The sequence below is a fragment of the Babylonia areolata genome, chromosome 33, assembly GCF_041734735.1.
Source record: "Babylonia areolata isolate BAREFJ2019XMU chromosome 33, ASM4173473v1, whole genome shotgun sequence".
Lineage (NCBI taxonomy): Eukaryota > Metazoa > Mollusca > Gastropoda > Neogastropoda > Buccinidae > Babylonia > Babylonia areolata.
This window is the reverse complement of record NC_134908.1, coordinates 17,404,376-17,425,145: the sequence shown is the minus strand read 5'-3', so window position 1 is coordinate 17,425,145 and position 20,770 is coordinate 17,404,376. Positions and strand designations below refer to the sequence as shown.

Below are 20,770 nucleotides of genomic sequence, written 5' to 3'. Positions count from 1 at the left end.
TCTTGTTGGTAGTGTTGAGCGATCATGTGTATTGTAATCATTCATCATCATCGTCATGGCTTAGGACGACAGGTCACTTAGTATTATGAATGACGTTAGTTCACATAACTCATGTGATGCTTTGTAGGTGATTTACATAGGTACGTACTTGAGTCCTGGGTTTTTCAAGAGGATTTCTGCATGATGGGAAGGCTTTGGTCAGTTGGATGTTGTTGTTGCTGATGTATCAGAGGGGTAGTTGTGTGCGCGTGTGCGTGTGTGTGTGTGTGCTTGTGCTTGTGTGTGTGTGCGCGCGCGTGTGTGCGTGTGTGTGTGCGCGTGTGCGTGTGTGTTATGATTTGTTGTGTCTGACTATGACCTTCAGAACAGCAGAGGAGGCAACTGCTGCCCCGACTATCTGGGAGAGAATTTGATTATAGTGGAGTGGAGTGTGTCTTGCCCCAAGTTACATCCCCGCTCTCTCAGCCAAGAGGGTTTTAGGATGGTCGGAGTTGGGGATGGTTTCCCCCCAAAAGCCAACTAGCCCCCTGAGGCTGCAAGCAGTAAGGAAGTGTGTGTGCAGCAACACCCTAAAGAACCAGACCACTTCCGTGCTTGGGGTGAGTCCTGTCAAGGTTTTCAGTGTCGGCAGATTCATGGGGGGCTGTTGTTGTAGGCATGTGCATGTGGTGGCAGTCACCACTCGTGGGAGGGGGGGCACACTCAGTCTAGCTCCACGACCGAGCAAGCAATTATTGTCGTCCGTCAAGGGGATTGGTAGGTGGTGTCCCAAGTACATTAAATCAGAACAGGCACCACTGAACACCACCAAAGTGACTCAGCAGCAGTGCAGGGTCTCCTCTGGTGTGTGGCCTCCTGGCGACCTAACATCGCGTGTCCCATCCCTGCGGACTGCCGAAGATGGACCTGTGACGGACGAACCCGGGTGTGGCCGTGTATGGGGGGGGAATCTAATTGAGCGGCGTGGGAGTAGGGCCACTGAAACGGTGCAGATGATGGGGCAGCAAAAAAAAAAAAAAAAAAGGCTGACTAAGAGCAATTATTGTCGTTCGTCAGGGGGACTAGTAGGTGGTGTCCCAAGTATGTTAGAATCACAACTGGCACTATTCTTCAACACCCCCGAAGCGACTCAGCAGCAGGGTCTCCGCTGGTTGTGTGGCCTCCCGGCGACCTAACGTCAGTAGTTCCCTGTGGACTGCTGACAGCTAGGAAGGACTCTTGACAGACGAACATGGGTGTGGCTGTGTATGAGAGGACACGGAATGAGTGGTGTGTGGGTAATGCCACTGAAACGGTACAGATGACGGGGCAGCAACAAAAAAAAAAAAAAAAAAAGGGGGGGGGGGGGGGGGGGGGGGGGGCAGAGGGGGGGAGAGAACTAGGCCTGGCGTGGTGTTGTGGTGAACTGTGAAGTGAACTGTGATGTGGAGAGAGAGAGAGAGAGGATGTAATCGTGCAGCTGTGATGGTCGGCGTTCAGAACAGTGCAGAGATTTGCGACGCATCACTCTCTCTCTGTGTCTCTCTCGCTCTCTGTGCCTGTCGAAGGCTTGGAGACAGAGCGTGATTTTACAGAATGGAAATAGGAGAGTGATCATGGTTTTTTTCTTGTTTTTTTCCTTTTTTTTTAAATTACAGAATGGCATTGTCATTGTATGCGGTTGTCCCAAAACTACAGTTGCTCTTGTCTGCAACTATCTACAGTTGTCCCGTGTGCAGTCGTCATTATCTGTAACTGTCCTTACCTACAGTTGTCCTGTGTACAGTTTTGCCCCCATGTCCGCAGTTTGTTCTTATGATAATGTACAGTTGTCCTGTCCACTGCTGTCCTGTCTACAGTTGTCCTTAACTACAGTTTGTCCTTGTCTGCAGCTGTCTACAGTAGTCCTTATCTATGTAACTGTTCTTGCCTGCGGTTGTCCTATGTACAATTGCCCATATCTGCAGTTGTCCTTGTGCACAACTGTCCTTATCTGTAATTGTCCTGTCTACAGCTGTCCTGTCCACAGTTGTCCTTATCTGTAATTGTCCTGTCTACAGTTGTCCTTATCTGTAATTGTCCTGTCTACAACTGTCCTGTCCACAGTTGTCCTTATCTTTGATTGTCTTGTCTACAGTTGTCCTTACAGACAATTGTCCTGTCTACAGCTGTCCTATCTACAGTTGTACCTGTCTGCACATATCCGTATCTTACATTTGTCCATATCTACAACTGCCCTACGCACAGTTGTCCCTATTTACAATTTTCCTTTAAAAGCATATGGCTATCCCCCTCCTCCCTTCTTCAGTGTAACTATTATTATTCAACTGAATAGAAACTGTAATAAAGAGATGGAAAGGACCATGTAAAACATATTTTGTTGTTGTTGTTGTTGTTGTTGCCAAGTATTTGTACAGAAATTAAAGTTGGTTGGTTATTTTCCTGCGGACATCAAAGTGATAGAAGACGGACTGTGGCCAGTTCTGTCTGTTGCTCTGTCAAAGTAGAGGACTTCGGAACAGGTTGTTGTTGATGACAGAAGGAAGTTTCCCCCAACTCAGAATCAAACATGTATATTTGTATGTATTTTGTATCACTCTTTTTTTTTTTTTTTTTTTTTGTCACAACAAATTTCTCTGTGTGAAATTCGGGGCTGCCCTCCCCCAGGGAGAGTGCGTCGCTACACCGAGAGCGCCACCCATTTCTTTTGTATTTTTATTTTCCTGCGTCCTATTTTATTTGTTTTCCTATTGAAGTGGATTTTTTTCTACAGAATTTTGCCAGGGACAACCCTTTTGTTGCCGTGGGTTCTTTTACCTGGGCTGAATGCATGCTGCACACGGGACCTCGGTTTATCGTCTCATCTGAATGACTATTTTTGGATGGGTTTGCAACCTCTCCCACAGCACAGCTTGGTACAGGGTAGTGGTGGGTTGATCAGACAGGCTGTGGGTGTGAACTGAATTCGCACAGCTACATCAGTGTTGCCTAGCCACAGGTGACCCATTAGCTACATCAGTGTTGCCTAGCCACAGGTGACCCATTAGCTACATCAGTGTTGCCTAGCCACAGGTGACCCATTAGCTACATCAGTGTTGCCTAGCCACAGATGACCCATTAACCCTTTCACCGCCAGTCAATTTAGAGTGCAAAATTCACTTGTGCTATGAACACAGAAAACATGGCGTCTAAGAATAGCTGGGGATTACACCCCTGCGATGTGTAGAAAATATGGCCTATCCTTCCACCGAAAATTAAGAGCAGTAGGTTCATGGATAACAGACCCATAATCTGGTCACCCTTCAGTGACATTATGTCCTCTACCTAGCTTGTGCGTAAATGCGAGTTTGGGTGGTGAAAGGGTGAACAGCTACATCAATGTTGCCCAGCCCACAGGCGCCCGACAGTGGTATTGCCACACACTTGTCATAAAACAGAGTTCCAGACCAGTGCGCTGGCAAGATAGCTGCTACCTGAGGAAGCAAGGTGGCCGAGTGGTTAAGACGTGTGTCATGTCAGTACGGTGTTTGTGAGGTGTTGGGTTCGATTCCCACTCTCGCCCTTTCTCTGGGTGATATCGATAGGGGACGATGAACCATGGTCCTGGTGTGCAGCACATACGTGGCGCACAGAAAAGGAACCCCATGGCAACTTCTTCTTCTTCTGCTGCTGCGTTCGTGGGCTGCAACTCCCACGTTCACTCGTATGTACACGAGTGGGCGTTTACGTGTATGACCGTTTTTTACTCCGCCGTGTAGGCAGCCATACTCCGTTTTCATGGGAGTGTGCATGCTGGGTATGTTCTTGTTTCCATAACCCACCGAACGCTGACATGGATTGCAGGATCTTTAACGTGCGTATTTGATCTTCTGCTTGCCGTATGCACACGAAGGGGGTTCAGGCACTAAGCAGGTCTGCACATATGTTGACCTTGGGAGATCGGAAAAATCTCCACCCTTTACCCACCAGGCGCCGTCACCGAGATTCGAACCCGGGACCCTCATATTGAAAGTCCAACGCTTTAACCACTTGGCTATTGCGCCCGTCAACCCCATGGCAACGAAAGCGGTGTCCTCTGGCGAAAAATTATGTAGTAGAAGAAATCCTCTGGTAGGTACGCGAGTGATGGCCTAGAGATAACACGTCCGCCTAGGAAGCGAGAGAATCTGAGCGCGCTGGTTCGAATCACGGCTCAGCCGCCGATATTTTCTCCCCATCCACTAGACCTTGAGTGGTGGTCTGGACGCTCGTCATTCGGATGAGACGATAAACCGAGGTCCCGTGTGCGGCATGCATTTAGCGCACATACAAGAACCCACGGCAACAAAACGGTTGTTCCTGGGAATATTCTGTAGAAAGATCCACTTTGATAGGAAAAAAAACAAATAAAACTGCATGCAGGAAAAAATACTATTAAAAAAAAAAAAAAAAGGGTGTCTCTGTGGTGTAGCGACGCGCTCTCCCTGGGGAGAAGCAGCCCGAATTTCACACAGAGAAATCTGTTGTGATAAAAAGAAATACAAATACAAATTATTATCAATATATATATAATGCATGTATTCAAGGCCTGGGTTACGCTGCTGGTCAGGCATCTGCCTAGCAGTTCCAGTTTCAGTAGCTCAAGGAGGCGTCAGTGCATTCGGACAACTCCATAGACGCTACACATCTGCCGAGCAGATGCCTGACCAGCAGCGTAACCCAACGCGCTTAGTCAGGCCTTGAGAAAAAAAGAAGAAAAAAAAAGGTGAATAAATAATAGATACATACATAAAAAAAATTACTACTACCACTAATATGTATAAGGCGCAAAAACGTGATGAAGTCAACTATAAGCATAAATAAATAAATGAAAAATAATTATAATATAAAAAAAAGTAGTAGTAGTAGTAATAATAATAATAAATTAAATAAATAAAAAAGACAACAATGATGACAAATAAGCCTAGCAGATGTGGCGTAGTGTGTATATGGATTTGTCTGAATGCAGCGACTCCTCTTAATTTAACTCTCTCCATACGAACGGCGAAAGAGAAGACGTTAACAGCGTTTCACCCCAGTTACCACCATCAAAATATTGCAAGCGGAAGGCTCTTATACTGAAGAGGTGAATGTTGACAAAGAATACCACAATTCTGACGACGGAAGCTAAAGGTTGGGTCATTGAGACGCCCACTACCCGAGGGGTCTGTGTAGAGGAGAAGAGAGGACTGGCCGTACTGAGTGAGTTAATTAAGAAAGCTGAAACAGCCTACCAGGGTTTCTCACCTTGATTTGGACTGCTTCTTTCTCTCCTGTCTTTCCAGAAACTGGTTTGAGCATGATAGACACGAAAGTTCAACGTTTGACTTTTTTGAGTTTGGAAACTTCCTTGTGTGATTGTCCGTCAATCAGCAGACTGTGTAGAGGACTGTGTTGTGGCTGTGTTGTGTTGTGTTGTGCTGTGCTGTGTTGTGTTGTGCTGTGCTGTGTTGTGCTGTTTCGCTCTGTGGTTGTGACCCAAGGTCGTTTGATGCCGTCTGTCTTCATAGCACAACAGTTATATAATCAGTTGCTGTATCTGTGTGAGTGTGAGTGTGTGCCACCATTGTGTGTGTGTGTGTGTGTGTGTGGAAGAGAGAGAGGCAGGGAAATGGGGGTTGGTGGGGGAAGGGGGGGGGTGGGGGGTGAATGTCAAGAGTTGACAAACGTACATTTCTAATTCTGAAAAACTGTCAGATCATTTTTTGAGAATAAATTTGTTTATAAAACCAAAAACCAAAAGTTGCTGCATTGTGAGATGTTCGTGAGAGAGAAGAGAGTTTGTCAGTCGGTGTTTGTTTTTTTTTTTGTGTGTGTGTGTTTTTTGTGGTTTTTGTTGTTGTTGTTGCTATTTTCTCCCTCTGTTGTGTGCCTGGTTCACATGTAGATACATAATGGAGTACCTATCTTTAGTCAGAGGCCAAGCTCTAAGTGCTTTGATAACATGCAGTGTATGCACACCTGCCTGCCTACCTGGTAGAGGCGACTGACAGCTGCCTTGATGCGCTCATCATTCGTTTCCTTTGTCAACCAGTCAGGCTTCAGTCATGCCCAATCTCTCTCTCTCTCTCACACACACACACACACACACACACACACGCACACACACGCACATTGTTGTAGGTTAACTCTCTCCATACGAACGGCGAAAGAGACGACGTTAACAGCGTTTCACCCCAATTACCACCATCAAAATATTGCAAGCGGAAGGCTCTTATACTGAAGAGGTGAATGTTGACAAAGAATACCACAATTCTGACGACAGAAGCTAAAGGTTGGGTCATTGAGACACCCACTGGACATCCGAGGGGTCTGTGTTATGGAGAAGAGAGGGCTGGCCGTACTGAGTGAGATAATACTTGTTGATATGCATATACATATCCCCCCCCCACCCCCCCCCCCCCCCCAGACATCTCATTCAATACACACCACAATCTCTTTAGACTTTTTCTTGTAATAATCTACCTTCCCTCTGATACATAACATGAACACTTTTTTACACTAATATTCACATGCACTCCCTTTCCTTTATCCACTACTTGACTCCTTTCCGTCTAAAACCACTTATAGTGAATAGACGTTAAACTGAAAACACACACACACACACACACACACACACACACACACACGCACGCATGCAAGCACACATCTATTTTAGGACGGATCTTACAACAAGGTTTTGTCAGAGAGAAAACCCTTTTGTTGCCATGGGTTCTTTTACCTGCTTACCGCTCTCGAAACTTCAGGTGGTTTTTTTTCATTTTATCTGAATGACATGTACCCCCACACCACCACTCAAGGTCCTTTGGAAGGACAGAAAAATCCTGGTAGGGGGATTTGGGCAATATGTGGCCACACTTCTTCCCACGTGTTCTTGACATTCAGTGTCCTTTTCTTCTGTTTCAGTATCAGTTTCATTAGCTCAAGGAGGCGTCACTGCGTTAGGACTAATCCATATACGCTACACCACATCTGCCAAGCAGATGCCTGACCAGCAGCATTACCCAACGCGCTTAGTCAGGCCTTGAGAAAAACAAAAGAGAAAAAAAAAACTACTACTACTACTACTACTAATAATAATTTATGTATTAGGCGCAAAAACTTGATGAAGTCAACTATAAGCGTACAAAATAAAATAAAATAAAATAAATATATAAATAAATATGTAAATAACTAAATAATAATAATATAATAAATAAAATTAAAAATAATAATATAATAAATAATAATAAAATAAATAAATAAAAAGGCAACAATGATGATAAATAAGCAAATGTAAAAAAAAAAAAAAAATGCAGACACATTAACACACACACACACACATGCATAACAGATATGCACCAAACATGCTGTTTCACAGATATGAAAGCACAGTCAAATACACATAAACGTACATAAGCCCCAACACACACACACACACACACACACACACACACACACACACACACACATTACCCTGCACCCCCTCTACCCTCTCTCTACACACACACAGAGGTAAAACAGTAAATTTGTTGGAAATAACATTGTAGTATATACTATACATTTCTTCCCCTGTCAAAAGACCTAAGTAAAGAAAGCCGATCAAAGCCGGCGTGGGAGGGGAAGAAATGTAGAGTATAATTATATTATCACAATTTTTATATTATAATTATTATTTATCTATTTATTTATTTATTATTTATGTAAGCTTATATATTATTTATTCACCTTTATTTTATTTTTATTTATTTTATTTTATTTTATTTTTTTAAATTTTTTTTTAATTTTATTTTATTTTTTTCTCAAGGCCTAAGCGCGTTGGGTTACGCTGCTGGTCAGGCATCTGCTTGGCAGATGTGGTGTAGCGTATATGGAATTGTCCGAACGCATTGACGCCTCCTTGAGGTACTAAAACTGAAACTGAAGCTATCACAATGTTATTGACCACTTCACTACAACTTTTTCAGTGTGATAAACAGCAAAGTACAAGTGAATAAGTGTGGGTATTTCCGGGATTTTATCTCATATGTTTAGATTCTTTCGCTTCCTGGGCAAACATTTTATACGACAAGGCCACCACTGTTGTTGTAGTCACAGAGTGTGTGGGGGAGACATGCAGTCTTTCAGACAGTTGTTTTTGGTGTCCATCATGCGGTCTGTCTCTCATTCCTTGTGTGTGTGTGTGTGTGTGTGTGTGTGTGTGTGTGTGTGTGTGTGTGTGTGTGCCGGGGTATATGTTTGTGTAAATATGTGTATGTGTCTCTGGAAATTGTGTGTGTGTATTTATTTCTTCAGTTTAACGTCTATTCACTGTGTTTTTTGACGGAAAGGAGTAAAGTAGTGGATAAAGGAAAGGGAATGCATGTGAATATTAGTGTAAAAAAAGTGTTCATGTTATGTATCAGAGGAAAAGTATATTATAAGAAAAAGTCTAAAGAGATTGTGGTGTGTATTGAATAAGGTGTCATGGGAAGGAGAATATGTATATGCGTATCAACAAGTATTAACCTACAACAATGCGTGTGTTTGTGTGTGTGTGTGTGTGTGTGTGTGTGTGTGTGTGTGTATTTTCTTTCTTTTTTTCTTTCTTTCTTTCCTTCCTTTCTTTTCTTTTCTTTTCTCGTATTTGGACGGCAGTGCCTGTTGGTTGGAGGATGAAGATGGAGATTTTTATCCCAGTCTGCCAGATGCAAGGTCTTCTTTTGCACACACCTGCTCATATGTCTTTATTCAACTCCACAATATATATATATATATATATATATTCGTGCTCAATAGGAAATATGTTAATGATAATGATGATAGTAATAGTGATGATTAGGGTATTAAAAATTATAATAATATGAACAACAACAACAATAATCATCATCATCATCATAATCATAGTAGTAGTAGTAGTAGTGATGACGATAATAATAATAAGAATGATGATGCTAAAAAATGATAGTGATAATGATGATAACAATTGCAACAGTGATGATGATAACAACAGCAAAAACAATGAAAAGAGTTTTTTTGTTTTGTTTTTGTGCTTGTGATGATAATGGCAACAACAATGATGATGATGATGATGATAATAATAATAACAGCAGCAACAACAACAACAACAATGATGATGAGGATAATAACAGCAACAACAACAACGATGATGATGATGATGATGATAACAAAAACACGGCAACAACAACGATGATGATGATGATAATAATAATAATAATAATAATAATAACAGCAACAACAACAATGATGATGATGATGATAATAATGATAATAATAATTATAATTATAAATAATAATAATAATAATAATGATGATGATAATGATAATAACAACAACAACAACAAAACAATAACAACAAAATAATAACAATCATCATCATTATAATCATAATAATAACAGTAATAATGATAACAACAACAACAACAATAATAATAATACTAATGGAGATTGGAACTCGCACTTCCCAGAGAGGAACCGAGAAACTCTTGGTGTTGGACAATAAAAAGCCACATGTACATAAATTTACACACACACACACACACACACACACACACACACACACACACACACACACACATCAGGCACACCATAACTGAACAAGAAGTGTGTGTGTCATTATTGTCGTTAGTAAGGGGCCTTATTAGGTGGGGAGTGTCCTAAGTACGTTAAATCAGAACAGGCACCACTGAACGAACACCATCGAAGTGACGGCTCAGCAGCAGTGCAGGGTCTCCTCTGGTGTGTCAGTGGCCTCCTGGCCGCGACCTAACATCGCTAGTTCCCTGTGGACTGCTCGGACGCTGGAACTGTGACGGACGAACCCGGCCGGGTGTGGGCCGTGTAAGGGGGAACTTACTAAATGAGCGGTGTGCCGGTGAGTAATGCCAATGAAACGGTGCAGATGATGGGGTAGCAAAAAAAAAAAAAAAAAAAAAAAAAGGTGTGTGCACACAAAACAGTGGAGGAGTTTTGGTCAAGTGGTGACCCCTTCACCCATACAGGAAGCGGCAAGGGAATCTGAGCTCACAGGATCAAATCCCTCACTCAAGAAGTATTTTCTCCCCCGATCCACTTGACCTCAGTGAGTAGCCCGTGGTCTGGATGCTAGTCATTTAATTGGTGGAGGAGATGAACCAAGGTTCCGTTGTGTAGCCTGCACTTAGCGCATGTAAAAGATCCCATGGCTACAAAAAGGTGGTCCCGGCCTTGTCAATGATAAATTTCTGTAGAAGAATCTGCTTTGATAGCGAAACGAATACGCTAGTATTTCGCCCCAGACATTGTGTGTGTGTGTGTGTGTGTGTGTGTGTGTGTGTGCCTCTGTGTGTGTGTGTGTGTGCGTGTGTGTGTGTGTGTGTGTGTGTGTGTGTGTGTGTGTGTGTAAAGCCTCGAAGTTTGCGAGTACAAAATATTATGTCCGGGGCTTAATCTTTATTGGGGATCCTTTGGAATTTTTTTACAAGAAATAACGAGAGTGACGTCCCTTCCCTCACCCAACTTCCGCTGCAAGTCGGATGCTTTCTGTTTGGTAAGAAATTTTGATTTGTTTGTAACATAAAAAGGTGGTGATGTTGTGGCATTGTCAGGTACAGGATGCTTTACGAACGGCGAATTTTTGCTTTTCTCGTTTGTTGTGCGTAGATTTATTTGGGTTAACTGCGGTGAATGGTTTGACGGAAGGTCGTGCAAGTGTTGAACTTGAAGGGCATTGACTAGTCGGGCCGACAGATTCAATCAGTGGCTCTCAGGAAATGTGGAATTGTTTCTTCTTCTTCTTCTTTTTTCTTCTTCATTTATTTTAGCCTGAAGTCTTGTATTCTTTCTCCGATATCTGCCTGTATACACGACTAGTCTACTGGCACACACACAGACGTGTACACACACACACACACACACACACACACACAAGTGCAGCATGCACTTAGTGCACGTAAAAGAACCCATGGTAACAAAACGGTTGTTCCTGGCAAAATTCTGAAGAAAAATCCACATTGATAGGAAAAACAAATAAAACTACACACAGGAAAAAATACCCCCCCCCCCCCCAAAAAAAAAAGAAAAAAAAAAGGTGGTGCTGTAGTATAGCCACGTGCTCTCCCTGTGGAGAGCAGCCCGAATTTCACACAGAGAAATCTGTTGTGATAAAAAGAAATACAAATGCAATACACACACACAAACACACACATATATATACACATTAATAATAGTAATATATATACACACATTAACAATAGTAATATTGAATATCCACTTACATACATGTACACAATGCAGTCCCTGATGTGTTATTTTATAAGATTCCAGGTCAGAGCTTAAAATCAGTTTTAATGTGGGCCTGGCGACATTGTTTATTTGACATATATTGCACAATGCAAAGGTTAGGCTGTTTGCCATTTCTTTTTTCTCTACTTATATTTTTCTCTCATTCTGTTTCTCTCTCTTTTTTCTAACAGTTCAGGTGATGTAATAGATAATCAGGACATCAGCTAAAACGGTAAAAGGCTTGTCATTTGTTCCTGTGTCATGGTGTGTGTGTGTGTGTGTGTGTGTGTGTGTGTGTGTGTGTGTGTGTGATTTGATTTTGAGGGAATATGTCTGTGAGATGATGTGATTGAGTGAATGTATGTGTGTGGGTGGATGGGTGGTGGTCATTTAGTAATTTATGTGTGTGTGAGATAGAGTATTTTCTTCAGTTTAACGTCTATTCACTATAAGTGTTATTATACGGAAAGGAGAAAAGAAGTGGATAAAGAAAAGGGAATGCATGTGAATATTAGTGTAAGAAAGTGTTCATCTTATGTAGTAGAGGAAAAGTACATGATAACTTATAAGATATTAAAGGTTAAAGAGATTGTGGTGTGCAATGAATGAGGTGTCATAGGAAGGAGAATATATGTATGCATATCAACAAGTATTAACTTACAAAAATAAATATAAATAGCAACATTAATTAGAATACATCAAAGGAGGATACCAACTGGACTGGAGTTTAAAATTTCTGAAAACATTCTAAGCAATGAATAATAATTCAAAATCTTTTCAGTGGCTGATGGAATATTGGTAAACAAGTCATCAACTACATCTTTTGGAATTAAGTGTCTTATGCTGGGACAATGAATGAGTATATCACTATATGGTTTACAGTTATTTGCTTACCACACATACATTATATATATTTAGAAAGTTTTGTACGAAAGGCATTCAAACGAATTCTATACATTAGACTTGTAATTTGCCTTGAATGTGCTGTTGGTGTCAAGTATAGAAAATGTTTGGGATTAGCTGCATTCTTTGTGTTTACACAATACTGTTGATATTGATTATTTGAATCTATAAGTAATTTCTTAAATCGATTTCTAGATATATTTTCTATACCACTGAAGCATTCATGATGTAGATCTAACTGGATGTCAAGTTGTATTGCTCCTTCGAAATTACATGCTGCTCTTCTGGCTGCTTGGTCTACCCACTCATTAGAAGATATCCCACAGTGCGAAGGTACCCAACAGAAAGTTATATTAATGCCCTGTTTTGACAGTTGGTGAATAATATGTTTTATTTCCATTGTCATCTCAATTCGCTTCTTTGAATTTGGAGATTCTATAGTTTGTAACACTGACTTCGAGTCTACACATAATAAAATCTCACATACAGTTTTTGGAATGTCTGAAATATAATTTAAGGCCATAAGTATGGCTATAAGTTGAGCTGTGAAAATGGAATATTGTCTACCAATATAGTATAATTTTCTATTCTAAATGAAGGAAGAGATTGAGTGTGTGTGTACATACATGTGTAATAGTATGCATTATATAATAATAATAATAATAATAATAATAGTATTTATATAGCTCTTAATCTTGTGCAGAGACAAATTAAAGTGCTTTCAGTTTCACAACAGTCATTCACATGCATGCATTTACAACTCAAACTGAAGAAACTACAGACAAGGAAGAGGCAGATGAAGGAGGCTAACTTGGGAATATATATATATATATATATATATATATCGACTATGACCATCAGAACAGCAGAGGAGGCAACTGCTGTTCCGACTATTTGGGCTAGAATTTGATTATAGTGAAGAGTGTCTTGCCCAAGTACATCCCCACTCTCTCGGCCAAGAGGGTTTTAGGACAGTCGGCATTGGGATGGTTCCCAAAGGCCAACTAGCCCACAAGGCTGCAACACTAAGAGCCAGTGCAATTTTACCTCCTAGTTAGAGAGTCATAGTCCTTCACAAAAGACTAAGCTGTAAATGGTTTCCCATTGACTGAAGAAACCATTGATAATACAGCTCTCACTTTGCTGTTGGCCCAAATGTAAACTTATGTCAATCTGTGATATAAGCCGAGTGTTGGGCCTTGTGTATATATATATATGTATGTATGTCAGTACCAGTGGTGAGCATACAACTTTCAGAAAACAGTGAACTCCATCCCCACAGCGACGACATGGCTAGCGCTGTGATTGGTCGAACCCTGCAGTCCTTCCTGACAGTGACCAGTCAGCTGCAGACCAGCGTGAGGACGCACTACGTGGACTGGAAGATGATCCGCGACGTGAAGAGACGGCAGTGCGTCAAACAGTTCAATGTGTCCAGACAACGCTACAACGCCATTCGCAAAAACACCATCCTGCCCCGCGAGCTACAGGTGAGGACGGTTGGTTCTTCTTCTTCTTCTTCTGCGTTCACTCGTATGCACATGAGTGGGCTTTTACGTGTATGACCGTTTTTACCCCGCCATGTAGGCAGCCATACTCCGTTTTCGGAGGTGTGCATGCTGGGTATGTTCTTGTTTCCATAACCCACCGAACGCTGACATGGATTACAGGATCTTTCCAATCATTTTTGTTCAGGAAAACATATATTTTTACATACTTCTGAGTGTAATTTTAATTTCTTTGATTTTGTTTTATAGGTTGGTGATTATAAATTTTTACAAAAATCACAATAGTTCCGGAAGTGAAATGGCTATTTCAGTCAAGTTGCATGCATGACCATACGCCACACACCCAGAAATCGCATGTGGATGCAGATGACTGATGTAACTATTCCACAATCTACACAAAAAGGTACCCTTAACACTAACAGTCCTGAGAAAAATAGATTAAGTGATGTTGGTCACCACACTATTCTAGACACTGATGGAGTCTCCCGTCAGACCGACGGATGAGTAGGCAGGCAGGCTTATCTGTCAGTGCGTGTCCTCATATGGGAGAAGAGGCGGATTCTGGATGTGCAGCACTTCCCACAGGTGCTGCAAGGGAAAACGCCTCTAGAAGTTGAGCCCTGCTTCCTTTGCTCACGCTTCTCCTTAATGGCCAGCATTCTCTTGTTTTCAAACATCTTTATGCCACTAGAGCACAGCATCCTCCAGCGAGAGCAGTCAAGGGCATCAGTTTCCCAGGAAGCGATGTCTATGTCACAGGCTTTGGGGTTTGTCTTCAAGGTGTCCTTGAAGCGCTTGCAGGGTCGTCCAAGTTCACGGTGGCCTTCCTTCAGCTGGCCATACAAAAGCATCTTCAGGATCCTGCTAGACACTAGACACTATCATATCACTAATTACATGTTGGGCTCCTTGGGCATCTTAGTATCCATTTAACCTTTCCCGTACGTCGCCTAAAATTTTGCGCGCCGTACGTCGTGGGTGTGCAGAAACCCATGGTTTCTAAGAAGGAATGACCCCTCGCTGTACGTCGTGGGTGTGCAGGCACCCATGGTTTCTGTGTACGAACTAACCCTTCGCTGTACGTCGTGGGTGTGCAGGCACCCATGGTTTCTGTGTACGAACTAACCCTTCGCTGTACGTCGTGGGTGTGCAGGCACCCATGGTTTCTGTGTACGAACTAACCCTTCGCTGTACGTCGTGGGTGTGTAGGCACCCATGGTTTCACTGAAGAAATAAGACCTTGCCGTACGTCGTGGGTGCACAGTAACCCACACCTGTCGTAAAGCAAATTTGACTTTTCTTCAGCAGACTTGCATGTGCAGTTTCCACTTGGGCGTGTAGGCTATTTACTCCAGTGCTTGACCAGGCGCATTGTGAATAAGTTTTGCCCGTGAGAAGAGAGTGGTGTTACTTACAAAAAACGGTTTTTTTTTGTTTTGTTTTTTTGTTGTTTTTGTGTGTGTGTGTGTGTGTGTGTGTTGTTTTTGTTGTTGGTTTTGTTTTGTTTTTAGCGGCTACACGCCCATCCTCTTTCGGTCAAGGCAGATGCCCTAACATAGCAGCAACAGCCTGGTATCAGTCCCCCCTTCCCTTGGCCTAGATCTTGGCATTCCTGGCTGGCTGGCTGGCTTTTTTTTTTCTTTCTTTTTTTTAGCCATAGTCGGGTTTTCTCTACTTTGAACAGATTAGGATAAGAATAAAATTTCTATATCAACTATCTTTCTTTTTTTAGCCATAGTCGGGTTTTCTCTACTTTGAACAGATTAGGATAAGAATAAAATTTCTATATCAACTAGATTTTAGATCAATTGATTTCAGACTTACAAAAATATCCAGTTCTTAGAAAAGCACTTTAATTCCAACTAGATAAAAAGCTATCAATCAGTTGCTCCCGATCATTCTCTACAAGAAAAACAGTTCATTCAATATTGTTGAAGATATCTAGTGCAATAAATATTGTTTTCTGAAATTAGTTACAACTTTAGAGTAAAACTTGCCGCAGACTTGAACCGGGATACGATCAACAAAAGACAAGGTCACTCTCATCTCTCTCTGTAGCGAGCCCAAGTGACGTCATGTCGACAACGCGTGGCGCGCAAGCTTTGCATGGGTGGCTCCACACCCACGACGTACGGCGTGCAAGGTTTATTCTTTGGGAGTATGGGTGTCGTCACACCCACGACGTACTGGGACATTAATTGATTAATAACTTCTTTGTTTATGTATAAAAGAAAATAATTTTCAGTGGATATGTAGTAAACTATATTATGGACAAAGTCATGAAATTATGTGGAAGTGGCTTCAATATTACTTGAGTTACAGAGCAAAAACACTTGTCTGGGTGATTTCACACCCACGACGTACGGGAAAGGTTAAAACACCAAAAACAACACCTCAAAAGCTTCTTCTACTTTATCTTGTTTGTTGGAGCCTTGTTCTTACACTAATTCATCAGTTGTTTTTTTTGGAAGTCTGGAAGGTTGAGTCGATTGACCAGCCACAATCTTACTGGACTCGACGCGTCAAGTCAATACTTGGTTTGTCTTTTAAACAAACTCTCACACACAAACAGTCGGTGTTTGACACGGTCAAGGGAGGGAAATTCATTTAGAAACATCAGTCTGTCATTTGAAAACATATTTTCAAAACATAAACACCACCTTTTTTTTATTAAAAAAAAAAAAATTATTTTTTTTTTTTTTTAATGCTGGTCTTGGTGTGATCTGATTTTAAATGCATGCTTTATTGTGGAGAAGCTGTTTGCCATGTTCACGTGGCGGGGTGCTGGCGAGTGTCTTGTTCATTCATGTGTATACATGTACATGCCTGAGTGCATGTTGTAGAGATGCGTTTTCTGGAGGGTGTCATGGGTGGGTGGGTGGGTGGTTTCCAGTGTGTAGTTGCGAGAGTGTCGTGTTCTGGCATGTGCTTCCGTGTGTGTGTGGTGAGGGGGGGGTTGTTGTGGGGGGGGGGGGGGGCGTATTGATAGGGGAGTGGGGAACGAAATTTAAAGAAATTTGAGTGGACAGGCGCAATAGCCAAGTGGTTATAGCGTTGGACTTTCAATCTGAGGGTCCCAGGTTCGAATCACGGTGATGGCGCCTGGTGGGTAAAGGGTGGAGATTTTTACGATCTCCCAGGTCAACGTATGTGCAGACATGCTAGTGCCTGAACCCCCTTTGTGTGTATATGCAAACAGAAGATCAAATACGCACGTTAAAGATCCTGTAATCCATGTCAGTGTTTGGTGGGTTATGGAAACAAGAACATACCCAGCATGCACACCCCTGAAAGCGGAGTATGGCTGCCTACGCTTTGAGCAGCATTGGTGCTGGATGTTGCGCTATAGAAAAACTATGTATTATTACATGGCGGGGTAAAAACAGTCATACACGTAAAAGCCCACTCGTGTGCATACGAGTGAACGTGGGAGTTGAAGCCCATGAACGCAGAAGAAGAAGAACAACAAGAACTTAGCGCAGTATTTCTGGAGAAGCACGCTATATAAATGTTCATTATTAGTATTGGTTTTGTTGTTATTATTATTATTATTATTGTTATAACCAACACTCGTCACATCATTTTCCGTGACGTGTGTTTCAGGAGGTGGCGGACGTGGAGGTGGCGGCTCTGCCCAGGGACAGTAACTACGTCAGGCTCCGTTCTCGCTGCATCCTCACCTCCAGACCTCGCGGCGTGCTGCAGAAATGGCGCCTGAGTCGCATCATGTGGAGGCACTTTGCTGACTACAACCAGATGTCTGGCATCAAGAGAGCGTGCTGGTAGTCCGTTAGAAAGACTCTGTTGCTGTCGTTGGTGTACTTTGAGTTTCTGTCTACAGCCTCATGTCTGGCATCAAGAGAGCATGTTGGTAGTCAGTGAGAAAGATTCTGTTGCTGTCGTTGGTGTGTTATGAGTTTCTGTCTACAACCTGATGTCTGGCGTCAAGAGAGCGTGCTGGTAGTCAGTGAGAAAGACTCTGTTGCTGTTGTTGGTGTATTATGAGTTTCTGTCTACAACCTGATGTCTGGCGTCAAGAGAGCATGCTGGTCGTCAGTGAGAAAGACTCTGTTGCTGTTGTTGGTGTATTATGAGTTTCTGTCTACAGCCTGATGTCTGGCATTATGAGAGTGTGCTGGTAGTCCGTGAGAAAGATTCTGTTGCTGTCGTTGGTGTACTTCGAGTTTCTGTCTACAGCCTGATGTCTGGCGTCAAGAGAGCGTGCTGGTAGTCAATGAGAAAGATTCTGTTGCTGTCGTTGGTGTACTTTGAGTTTCTGTCTACAACCTGATGTCTGGCGTCAAGAGAGCGTGCTGGTAGTCAGAAAGATTCTGTTGCTGTCGTTGGTGTACTTTGAGTTTCTGTCTACAACCTGATGTCTGGCGTCAAGAGAGCGTGCTGGTAGTCAGAAAGATTCTGTTGCTGTCGTTGGTGTACTTTGAGTTTCTGTCTACAACCTGATGTCTGGCGTCAAGAGAGCGTGCTGGTAGTCAGTGAGAAAGATTCTGTTGCTGTCGTCGGTGTACTTTGAGTTTCTGTCTACAACTTCATGTCTGGCGTCAAGAGAGCGTGCTGGTAGTCCGTGAGAAAGATTCTGTTGCTGTCGTTGGTGTGTTAAGAGTTTCTGTCTACAACCTGATGTCTGGCGTCAAGAGAGCGTGCTGGTAGTCAGTGAGAAAGATTCTGTTGCTGTCGTTGGTGTGTTATGAGTTACTGTCTCAAGGAGGCGTTAAGATGTGCCGATTGATCTGCATGTGCTAAACCATACCATATCTGTTGTTAAGAAAGAAAATATATACATATATATATAAATAAAGAGTGGATGCCTGACCTTCACACGAATCAAGCAGGCTTTAGTTCATGATGTGGAAGGGAGTGGCCTTGTTTTTGTTGTGTGTGTGTGTGCAAAATGGGTCATTGAACAGCGAAAGCAAAGCAGTAGTGGAGGAATTTTTGTTTAATGTCCCATCACACATATCGGTGATTGAAGACATTTTGTTAAAGTATTTATGAATACATCTGAGTATTATCGGTTAGAAGGGGTGGGAGATGTGGATGAACAGAGGGTTGGGGGAAACTGGGCAAATGAGTGTAAAACTGTGGGTGAAATTTGGAAGAAAAACAAAACAAACAAAAAAACCCCTCTAAATACAGTTACAGGAAATTACTTAAAGGACTTCGTAAAAGAGAAGTTGTTAAACTGACAAGCGAAACAACTGATAATGAATGCAGTAGTGTTGAGTGGATAGGCATCAGTTATCACACTGATTGTAGGAGTGAGGGTGGCAGAATGGTCAAGACGGTTTTCTGCCAGTGCAGTGTCCATGAAGGTGTTGGATCCATTCCCACCCTCGCCCTTTCTCCTAAGCTTGACTGGAAAATCAAACTGAGCATCCAGTTTTAAGAAGGAGATGATAGCGCAGTAGCCGAGTGGTTAAAGCGTTGGACTGTCAATTTGAGGGTCCCGGGTTCGAATCATGGTGACAGCGCCTGTTGGGTGAAGGGTGGAGATTTTTCCGATTGCCCAGGTCAACATATGTGCAGACCTGCTTAGTGGCTGAACCCCCCTTCATGTGTATATGCAAGCAGAAGATCAAATACGCACGTTAAAGATCCTGTAATCCATGTCAGCGTTCGGTGGGTTTTGGAAACAAGAACATACCCAGCATGCACACCCCAGAAAACGGAGTATGGCTGCCTACATGGCGGGGTAAAAACGGTCATACACGTAAAAGCCCACTCGTGTGCATACAAGTGAACGTGGGAGTTGAAGCCCACGAACGCAGAAGAAGAAGAAGAAGGAAATGATAAACCGGGGTCCCTGTGTGCAGCACGCACTTGGTGCACTGAAAAAGAACCCATGGCAGCGAGAGTGTTGTCCTCTTGGCAAAAAATTCTGTGGAAGAAATCCACTCTTGAATAGGTACACAGATATTATATGCATGCACTCAAGGCCTGACATGGGTTTATGCTGCTGGTCAGGCATCTGCCTAGCATGTGTGTTGTAGCGTATATGGATTTGTCTGAACGCAGCGACGCCTCCTTCTGAAACTGAAACTGAAACTATCACATTTGAAAGCGGAGGATGAAGGCTAAGTGGGTAGGCGTCAGTTATGACGGTTAAAAGCTGAGCTGATGTTGATGATTTTTTTTTTTTTTTGTATCAGTTATGACGGTTAGAAGCTGAGCTGATTAATTTTGTCGAGTTTGCAGAATGGATGTTTTCCATTGTCAGATAGCGGTTGATGTGTTTTTTTTAAGGCATGTTTATAGTCAACTGGATGATGTAAGGTGCTTTGAGCGGCACTGGTGCTGGATATCGCGCCATAGAAAAACTATGTATTATTATTATTATTATTATTATTATTAGTTATAACAGTTAAAAGCTGAGCTGATTAATTTTGTCAGTTTGCATCATTCATGATGGTTTAACCCTTTGAGCCCTGAGTTCCTGAGCAATTTTAGCCCTTCTGCCTGAGCTTCTGAGCCAAAATTTGCAAATAATTGGTATTTAATGTGTCACGGCAGATATAAAAAGAGTGCCCTGACCACCGCTTTACCGGTGGTAGAGAAAAATGACATAATGCCTAGCCACCGGTTGTGTCGTGTTTTGCAAACTGTTTTTTGCGGTGGCCAGGGCTCAAAGGGTTAAAGCTGAGCTCATTTTGTCATTTTGCGTCAGTTACGACAGTTAAAAACTGGTTCTCATTTTGTCGATTTGCATCAGTTACGACAGTTAAAAGCTGGTTCTCATTTTGTCCGTTTGCGTCATTTATCGTGGTTGAAAGCTGAGTATGAATGCATTGGTTCGTTGCATGATTTTTATGACAGTTTCTTTCTGATTTCTCTGCATGGCACGCACACATGTGTATGTTTGTGTTCATGGAGTGGACAGGAGCTGGGTTTTTTTTTTTCTCATATAATAAACTGGAGTTTGATCATGAGGCTGAGAGCATGTTGTGGTTAATGTGCGGGTGTGCATATATATATTTGTATATATGTGTGTAGGGTTGGGGGTGGGGGACATGGGCGTGTGTGTGTGCTTGTACAAGCAGATGTGTGTGTGTGTGTGTGTGTGTGTGTGTGTGTGTGTGAATTCAGTTTCATCCTAAATATCTCAA

At 42.4% G+C, this 20,770-nt stretch overlaps 1 protein-coding gene and 1 long non-coding RNA gene across 5 annotated transcripts in view; both read left to right on the top strand.

Annotated features, from left to right (window-relative positions):
* Positions 1–4,688, top strand: part of LOC143277189 (uncharacterized) — a 123,588-nt gene extending 118,900 nt beyond the window's left edge. Inside the window, exon 2 of the long non-coding RNA XR_013053696.1 lies at positions 3,949–4,688. This is a non-coding gene — a long non-coding RNA (uncharacterized LOC143277189). The remainder of the gene's footprint in view (positions 1–3,948) is intronic.
* Positions 4,689–10,460: 5,772 nt separating this feature from the next.
* LOC143276985 (small ribosomal subunit protein uS14m-like) lies at positions 10,461–20,582 on the top strand. Of its 4 annotated transcripts, none has more exons than XM_076581689.1 (3): positions 10,461–10,504; positions 13,399–13,631; positions 17,253–20,582. In XM_076581689.1, the coding sequence occupies exons 2-3, from the start codon at positions 13,431–13,433 to the stop codon at positions 17,433–17,435; spliced, it is 384 nt and encodes a 127-aa protein (XP_076437804.1). In that variant the 5' UTR covers positions 10,461–10,504; positions 13,399–13,430; the 3' UTR covers positions 17,436–20,582. The 4 variants fall into 4 exon arrangements, with proteins under 4 accessions (XP_076437804.1, XP_076437803.1, XP_076437805.1 ...); XM_076581688.1 differs by having other exon boundaries at positions 10,475–10,504; positions 13,424–13,631; XM_076581690.1 differs by lacking the exon at positions 10,461–10,504 and adding an exon at positions 11,430–11,470.
* Positions 20,583–20,770: the final 188 nt, after the last annotated feature.